At 42.3% G+C, this 9,455-nt stretch overlaps 1 protein-coding gene across 1 annotated transcript; it reads right to left on the bottom strand.

Annotated features, from left to right (window-relative positions):
• Positions 1–4,742: 4,742 nt before the first annotated feature.
• Positions 4,743–6,550, bottom strand: LOC137394460 (kinesin light chain-like). The gene is made up of 2 exons (XM_068081183.1): positions 6,473–6,550; positions 4,743–6,080 (listed from the first exon to the last, which is right to left on the bottom strand). Exons 1-2 carry the CDS (start codon positions 6,548–6,550, stop codon positions 4,743–4,745), a joined length of 1,416 nt encoding a protein of 471 aa, XP_067937284.1.
• Between the last annotated feature and the right edge of the window lie 2,905 nt (positions 6,551–9,455).

Genomic DNA, 9,455 nt, shown 5'->3' with positions numbered 1-9,455 from the left:
ACTAGTAGTGACCCACTGGTGTTGCACTCGCTCCTTGGCCAGCCAGATAGTAGCTTGTTTCAGGAATGGTGCAAAAAGTTACCTTTTCATATGTGTCTATCAAATGTGCCATCAAATGTGTCTTCTCTCAATAGCATATGCGGAGCTGGTTATTGAGAGTTGCCTTTTCTTTCCGCACTAGTCAAACTGACATATATACACAGAGATTTTGATCACCTGAATTCAGTTACAGTTGCTCTTGTTCACAAAAACTGGGTTAATAAAGAATTCAATGTAGTCTCACTGATGGTGAAAATAAATATGCTAATTTGGTCTTATTTAGCCTGTGATTATGGTGCAGACCTCTCTAAGCAGTTCTATAAAGTAACAGAGCTGTTAGGCTGAATGCACTGTCGCAAAGATAGATATTCTGATGATCGCTGTAGTGCTTGAACAATATCAAATACTTTTGTACAGTATTTCATGGCTTGTTAGTAGTCACCGATGTCATAGATAAACCCCCTTTCATAACTTCATAGATAACACAGAGTCTGTGTTCTTAGAGCTGGCAGCTTTTAACATTCCGAGACTTTAGCTTGAGCACTTATTTGAAGCCACCGACACCCACTTAAATCGAATCAAACGGCTGTATTTTGTAGCATTTCTCTGTTGCACGCTTGATACTGTTGGTATGGGTTTCACACAGCTGCACTATACTCTAAATGCTCTCTAGTGCAATACTCTGCACTATAGTCTAAGTCTACACAGACTTGTGTAAGCCAATAGTTTAGCCTGCTCCGGAGCTGTCAACTAGCATCATGTCATCTTATTGGTACCTACAACCACCGTGTTTATCTAATAATCTTTGCCGTTTTACATATTTCTATTAATTTAATCTATACATTAAAACTACATTGCCATTTTACTGAACTGTGTCAGGTAATACAGCTAGTCTAGTACTATTATACGTAATGTTTTAAGGTTACTGCATATATAACGGCATAAACACGTTATATATGATATAATCTTGTATGGTAACAAAATATATTGGGTTACTACATCTATGGTGGTGTAATTACGTTATATATGATATCTCGTATGGTAACAAAATATATTGGGTTACTACATCTATGACGGTGTAATTACGTTATATATGATATCTCGTATGGTAACAAAATATATTGGGTTACTACATCTATGGCGGTGTAATAACGTTATATATGATATCTCGTAGGTAACAAAATAAATTGGCACAAACGCTATTTAAACTTGCTGTCACGGTGTTGTCTATTTCTGCAATTTCTGATACAATAGCAAATGGTATGGTATATCATTGAGTAAACTCTGTTAAGGATGCTACTAACTTCCAGCCAAACATAAATGTTGCACATAACTGGTCCTCCAAGTAGAAGATACTCTTCAACAACTCTACATGCCATGCAATTGCATTTGGCAACAGAACTACTTTCCACCTACAGACTTAGAGATATACCCTTGAAATGAAAGGAGGATATGAAATACATGTATCTGGGTGTCACTCTACAGACTAGCCACCGATTCGGGAAACACGTAACCCCAGAACCCAACAGGCCTGTAGGGTCCACCGTGTGCTGAAGTATGTAGGTGCTAAAGGATGCCCCTAAACAGGGTCGCCTCATAACATACACCAATCTATGCAGACCAATCCTAGAATACGCAGACACCATACACGACTCCAAAAATGCACCAACACCATACATGATGTTGAGATGATACAGTGCTATAAAATTCATAGCAAGTCGTAAAAGAAGGGAAAGTGTAGGTGACACATGAAATGAATTAGGCCTGCAAACGCTTCAAGTGACAGAAAAATCTCAGGTTGAGCTTGCTGACCTATATCCTGCAAGCGGAGGACATTCACAGTGTACTTTTGTCAGCCGATGATGAGATAGTAAATGATTGCACAATGATGACATCAACTACAAGCGATGGCAAACCAACAGCAATTTCCACGAACTCCAGATGCTATCACCAAAGCTGTCTACCAAGGACCACAAACGAAATGAGGAGCTGCCCAGCTGACTTTGATCAGCGGTATTGCTAAACCCTGAGCCTAATATATTATAGGCCGCTGTTAAAGATAGGAAGGACTATCACTACACCATCAGTACTTAGACCTCCTAGCAATGACAAGTAGTGTTCTATCTCATCAGAGGCAACGCTATTTAGTAGATGCAGATTCACCTGAATATCTCTATCTGGATAAAATCTTTCGTACATTTGGTTTTTGAAATGTAGTGGTAATGGGCAAGAACTAAAATAGGTGTTTGAAATATTTTTTCAAAATACACAAAATAATGCCGACAGCAATTATTTTGTATATTTTTATTATTTCATGTTTTTCTAAATGTTGTGGTGGTATTAAAATACATAAAATAAACCTAGTAGCCTTGATACCGTGCAAGGAAAATTTGTTAGTCATCTGCTTGTTATTCTTATTTGTATTCAGTACAATATATAACATTATTGTTCAAAAAAATTATAGAAAGAAGGAAGAAACTGATGAAAGCTTACACAAAAATCTACACACAAAAAAGGAAATTCCCGGTAAACTACCCTATCTTGTTGAACATCTGCTTTTCTTTAGAAGTTTTTGTCCTCAATAATTTGTCAAATATTTGATTTATCAGATATTTCCCTTGCCAGATAATTACTGATTACATTTATATATATTGCAATGTTTTATGTTTTCTATGCATTAATAACAAAATAGATCTAGAAAGTTTATTTAGAAAGTGGAGAGGACAACTCCCACAAAAGATTATCTAGTTGATTCACTAATATGACATGAATACCAGAATAGGTCAAGATAAATATAAAATGTACTAAGATAATTGTCAGATAATTACTGATTAGTATTTATATATATTGCAATGCTTTATGTTCTCTATATATTAATAACAAAAATAGATATAGAAAGTTTCCCTCATACTATATACTGTTGTTTTGCTCACCCGCTCGACGGAGGGACAACTCCGCAAAACAACAGTTTGTCAAGACAGGCTAACTATCATCAAATACTGCATAACTTTGTAAATTTGTACTCAATAGTTTGTCAAATATTTTAAAACCGTTATTGAGTGATTAGAGATTTGACTTGCACGCACCAGGCAAGTGATTAGATTTGTTGCTCTCATTTGACATGAACAGATGTGTAATGGTTCCAGAAACTTCTAATAACATTTCTATCACCCTTGTTATTCGGTCTTGTTGTTTATCCTACAAAAGGCTGCCAGAACCAAAATTAGAAATAGCCACCGCGCAAAGAAGTGCGATGATTCAAAAGGGTTTCAGAATACAGGCAATATTATTTCAATAAACATAGTTCCTGTTATGACACGCTGCTATCTTTGTGATATCACTGCTGCAATCTTGTTATTTTGGCTATTTTTTACTCAGTGAATCACAATCTTTCTGGAATTTTCAACACTGTATTTTGTCAGTGAGTGTTTTGTTTCTATCAATTTTACACCAGAGCTTCAACTGTCAAGATGTGAGTTCTCTGGTTTTACGTATTTCAGATATATGTTATATCTGACAGTGACAATCACTTATATCTTACTCATATTACTCAAGCATATTATACATATATTCTGTAAGTATTTTTATATGCAAGTATACAGAGTTTCTACAAGTACTTAACTAACTCTCTTCTGGAAAGGTGCAATAAGGTACGGTTATACATTTTTTCGTCTTTTGAATTTGTTGTAATTGCATCTTAACTATAATCACCTTTATTTTTGTTGTTATTTTAAACCCAACATAACTGTAACTGTACTGGTACCTTGCTTGCAATGTTTCATTACTTATATCATTTTATGTAGCAGCATTATATTAGCCAAATGCATATATCTTTGTAGTTTCACGGTGTTCTGTGGTGTGTATAAATAAAGCTACATATATACATCCCAACATCAGTGTATCATACGCAACAAAATCTCAAGGGAGCAGTTACAAGATGATTTGATTTTAGTGAAATCAGTTTGTAACTAATTGGATTTCAATTAAAAAATGACTTGAACACAGCTCTGTATTTTTTGCTTCATGATGATATCCAATAATATTTTACTCGCCAGATAATTACTGATTAGTATTTATATATATTGCAATGCTGTATGTTCTCTTTGCATTAATAACAAAAATAGATCTAGAAAGTTTCCCTCATACTATATACTGTTGTTTTGCTCACTCGCTCGAAGGCGGGACAACTCCGCAAAACAACAGTTTGTCAAGACAGGCTAACTATCATCAAATACTGCATAACTTTGTCTTGAACAACTAAGGGTATATTTGAATAGCTCTTAGTTGAAGGATACTCGGTTTCCATGGGTTGAAATATTTTACTATTCAAGAGCACTGACAAGTTAAACTCAGTCTAAATACCTAATTATTATTAACCAAATGTAAAAACTTTTATTTCTCAAGATGAAAATATACAGATCATGGATTGAGCATACAAGTGGAGAGGACAACTCCAACAAAATATTGTTTAGTTGATTTACTGATAAAACATGAATACCAAAATGGGTCAAGATAAAATGTGCTAAAAATAAGTAGAAAGACTGAGTAATAAAAATAAATCTGAATTCATGTTTGTATTCAAGAATAATGCTTCTGTCAAACAGTAATAAAATACCCATTCATACCAGTAAGTAGGCAACTTCAATTTCTCTGTCCTCACCCTGTTCATAGCTATTTTCTTCAAATGTCATTAGTTAATTTCTTCATAATGTCATGGTATAATATTCAAGTGCCAACTTATAGTCACCCAAAGAGTAATATGCTAAGGCAGTGTTTTTATACTCATTAAAAATACCAGCACAGCTGGTCACACTATTTGCCTGTTCGTAGGCATTTAAGGCCTTCTTGTGATACTCTAATGCTGATCTGTAATCACCTAGAGCATAATATGCTTCACCAATAGATGAGTAAGTAACAGAAAAACTTGGATGGTAGTTATTCTCTCCATAAACAGCTCTCCACATAGTTATTGATTTCATGAAATAAGCAATTGCTAGCTTGTAGTCACCCAAAAAAGAGTACGCTCTACCCAAATTGTGGTAAGTTCCAGCAATATCAGGATGGTTGATTTCCTTCATATACACCTCTTTCAAAATAGCCAATGCCTTGAAGTGATATTCTAAAGCTTGTGTGTAGTTGGTCAAATCATAGCATACACACCCAATGTTGTTGTAGCTGCCGGCAATATCGATATGACAGGCATCTTCACCATACACAGCTCTTCTCATAGCAAGAGCTTTTTTGTGGTATTCTAGTGACTGCTTGTGGTCATTGATAGAGCGATATAGTGAACCAAGATTGTTGTAACTAGTAGCAACATCCTTATGGTTAGTATCTTCTCCAAAAAGACCTTTTCTCATATTTAGCGCTTTGGTACAGCTTTCTAAGGCAATCATGAACTTTCCTTGGTGCAGATGTAACATCCCAATGCAATTGTAGCTAGTAGCAATATCTACATGGTTGGTGTTTTTTCCATACATATGTTGTCTCAAATCTAAGGCCTTCTGGAAGTATTTCAACGCTAATTCATAATTACCTAAATGAGCGTAAGTTAGACCAGTGTCATGGTAGACATGAGCAATAGATGCATGATTAGGGACCGGCTCATATACAGTCTTCAGCATGTTTAGTGCCTTTATATCATATTCTAAGGCTAGTCTGTGATCACCTAGGTCACTGTATGTCCTGCCAATTTGTGCATAACTCATAGCAACATGGATATTATCGATGCCTTTGCCATACAAAACCTCATTCACAGCCAGTGCCTTGTTTGCGTACTCCAGCGACTGTGTATAGTTACCCAATGAGCAGTGGGCTGAACCGATGTTACTGAGATTGCCAGCTATGTTGGGATGATCGATATCACCATAGACACTTGTAGCTTTCAAAGCTTTAGTGAAATACACTTTTGCCTTTTCATACTCACTCAAAGCCATGTAGACTGATCCGAAATTGGTGTATGTGTCTGATGCATCCCGATGATGAATTTCCGTTTCCACTGCATGGTTGTCAGCGCTTGATAATGTCAAATGGCCATCGACCTATAGCATTAGAAAAATACATCGACAAAGCACAACCTACACGAATGCTAGATGTTTAAGCCTTCAAACCTGTGACAAAAAACAGTACCTTTTCCAAGCCATTTTAAACAATACTTCAAGCTATTATCAAGGTTTTTCGCAACATATTCTCACTAAAGAATATCCATTTAGCCGTATGATAAAAATGATAATATTGTAAAGGTTTTGTACGACCTTCACTTTTCCTCTACTAGTACAAGACTCGGTGCATGAGTTTATACATATATTTCTGCTTAGTTCATAAATTGTACAAGAATGATCAAGTAAAAGGCAATGAACAGGCCCAGAACAGCTCTGCTCTTCTACACAAATGTTCGAGCTTATATAGCTAGTAAGCTCCGCCTCCGTTCTACTTGGCTGGACCCGGCATGTTTCGGCTCAGCTCGGTCTTGACTCGGCACGGCTCTGGCTTGGCTAAATTCTGACCTCATTATTCCTCCTGACTGAGCACAGCCCGGCTCAGCTCAGCCCTAAACTCAGCTCTCAGTGGATCACATTCCACAACACTCTCCCCTCTATTGGTGACCACCGTCTCCAATCTATACCTTGGGAGAGAGCTTATGGTAGCCACTCGGCAGACCTCCTCCTCTCCTGTCAGGGTTCTGTCCAGGTCCTCGTTATCTGCTTCGGAGACATCTTCTCCAGGGCAGCTCGTGCTGGCCTCGGCAGTCGCCTCCTCCCACTCCTGATCTCCCTTGGGTGCTGCCACACCTACCGGCTCCGGTGCACCCAGTGCTTCCTCAGCTTCTTTCAAGCTAGTTGTGACCGAAGTCAATAAATCTTGTAGCGAGGTGTTACCTTCTCTGTCCATCTTCTCGAGTGCTCTAACGTCGTCCAGAGAAAACGAGTATTTTAAAAGGAAAGCTTTGGTCGTGTCCGTGAGAACCGTTTTGCTGCCTTCCTGTTCGACATCCGGACCATTTTTCAACAATTCCATGGAGTAGCACACCCCATCTCCGTACCATTCCGGCTTCCTAGTGGTCCGGGCTGGCCTCGGATTATGCCGGATCAAAGTTGATTGGATTGCGGGGTTGATGAGATCTGGTGTTGTGGTCTCTTCGGTCTCCACTGGGTTTGCTTCAGGTTCTTCCAGAACTTTTCCCCGTGTGGTCGGATTGATTTCCTTGGAGCTCGGAAGGCGTCTTTGGCTTTCTCCTTCCTCCGGTCCAGCCGGATTTTCTTCCAGAGTTATCTCCTGCCCTCGTTTTTCTGCAGCCTCTAGCAGCAACCTTTCCCAGCTGGGGGCGGCATTATGGGTACAGGGTTCATTCTGACCTCCTCCTGCCTCCTCTCCGACCCGCTGGGTCGAGCTCCTTTCATGTTAGGATCTCTCCTTGGCTCCAAGGTGGCCGGGGCTTGCCCCAACCTTTCTGGGCAAGCATGATAAGGGTTCAGCCTTTCTTCGCTCTAAATAGAAGACTGGCCCTGTCGTTCCACCAGATATGTGTGGTTCCTCCAGGCCTTCAGGACCTGGTATGGTCCCACCAACTTTGCCTGTAGCTTGGGATTTTCTCCCCATCTCCGGCGTTTATTTGTGAGCTATACCCAGTTGCCTGGAACGTACAGCGGTGGCTCCTTCCGGTTCTCCTGTCTCACCTCCATTTGACTTTGTCGTACGCCTGGTGCACCGTCTGCAGCCTCTGCTGCACCTTAAGGGCGTGCTCGTGGGCAGGAAAGAACTCGGTCGGAGGTGGGTGGCTTTCCAGCTGGTCCGGTAACCTCAGCTCCCGTCCCAACATAAACGTGGTGGCTGTCTCTCCGGTTGCGGAGTGGGGGGGTTCCTCGGTATGCCCTCATCAGCTGGAGCAGCAGCAGGTCCCACTCGTTCTGTCCTTGGGTCAAAAGTAGTGCCCTCAAGGAGTACCTGAGTCCCCGATTGTTCTGTTCAACGACTCCGTTGGCCTGTGGGTGATAAGGAGTCGTATGGGTTTTCCCTACGTTCCAGAGTTGGCACAGCTCGCCCATCAGTTGGCTCTCAAACTCAGCCCCCTGGTCCATGTGGATCTGCTCGGGTAACCCCAGGTAGCAGAAGACCCGCTCATCCAGTGCATTTGCGACCATCGGGGCAGTGGCGTCAGGTAGTGCCAGTGCGTCCTGCCATTGGGTGAAGTGGTCGGTGAGAACCACCACCAACTTATTCATACTAGGCGTGACCAGAAATGGCCCCATCAGGTCCACAGCCATTTCTGCCAGGGTTGTCCAGCATAGAGCCTTCTTTTCCTTCCGGCCGCCTTTGTCCCTCCATGCTTTGCGGCCTGGCACACCTCACAACACTTGATGAGCGGTCTGACTGTAGCCGTCAGTCCGGGTCAGTACCAAGTCAGCTGGAGGCGGCTTATCGTTCTTCCAACCCCAGAGTGAGCTAGGGCGTGCGTTTGCCACATCGTGGTCTCCTGCATAGCCGAAGGCAGATGGCCGCACCATCTGGCGTGGCCCTGCGGGGCCACGCGTGCTTCCAGCACGCCGTCCTGTCGTATGCACAGAGAGCCTCGCATGTCAAGCAGAATATCCAGCTCTCTGCTTTCGACTTCCAGGTGTTCTGCTGGCACCTTTTTCCCTGTGGTGATGGCACGATACATGATGGCCACGAGTCCTTGTTCGGTGGCCTGTGTCCTTGTCAGCTCACCCTTTGGTCCTGTTATCCCTGGTGTGGCTGGTAGCCTCTCGGAGGAACCTGCGGCACCCAGGTTCAATCCCGCCACTGTTGGAGCAGGAGTTCCATGCGAGTTTCCGGCCGGCGATCCGGGGTATGCGACGTTGCCCAGGGACGAACCCGCCCTGTCGAGAGCGGGAGTCCCATCCAGGCAACTGGTCAGTACCCACGTGGCTAACCACCCTTGCTCCCTTGCTAACCCCTTCCATGAGGGGCCCCATCCCTCTGCTCAATGCTCACGCATTGCCGGCAGTCCTCGCAGGTTTGCCTGCTCAACCCATCTGCGTTCCCGTAGCGAGTCTCTGACTGATGCTCCAGGACGTAGCAGAACTCAGCCAGGATCTCTCGCCACTGGGCTACCTGGTTTGAAAGTTTCCTCCTCTTGCATATATCACTGGAGTGACGCGTGGCCATCCGTAGGAGGAACTCCTGGCCATACAAATACGGCCGAAAGTGCTTCACTGTCTTTACCACTGCAAGCAGCTCTTGTCGAGTGATGCAGTAATTGCGTTTCGAATAGGTGAGGGCAATTGCTGAATTGCTGTAGTAGGCAATGACTCTCTCACAGCCCTCCTGTACTTGGGACAGCACGGCCCCCACTCTACATCCTCTGGCATCTGTGTCCAGGATGTACTGACTCCACGGATTTGGGTAGCCCAAGATCGAGGCGGTGCCGATACTAT

This window comes from Watersipora subatra, chromosome 4 (genome assembly GCF_963576615.1).
Source record: "Watersipora subatra chromosome 4, tzWatSuba1.1, whole genome shotgun sequence".
In the NCBI taxonomy this organism is placed as follows: domain Eukaryota; kingdom Metazoa; phylum Bryozoa; class Gymnolaemata; order Cheilostomatida; family Watersiporidae; genus Watersipora; species Watersipora subatra.
This window is presented reverse-complemented; position numbering and strand designations above follow the sequence as displayed.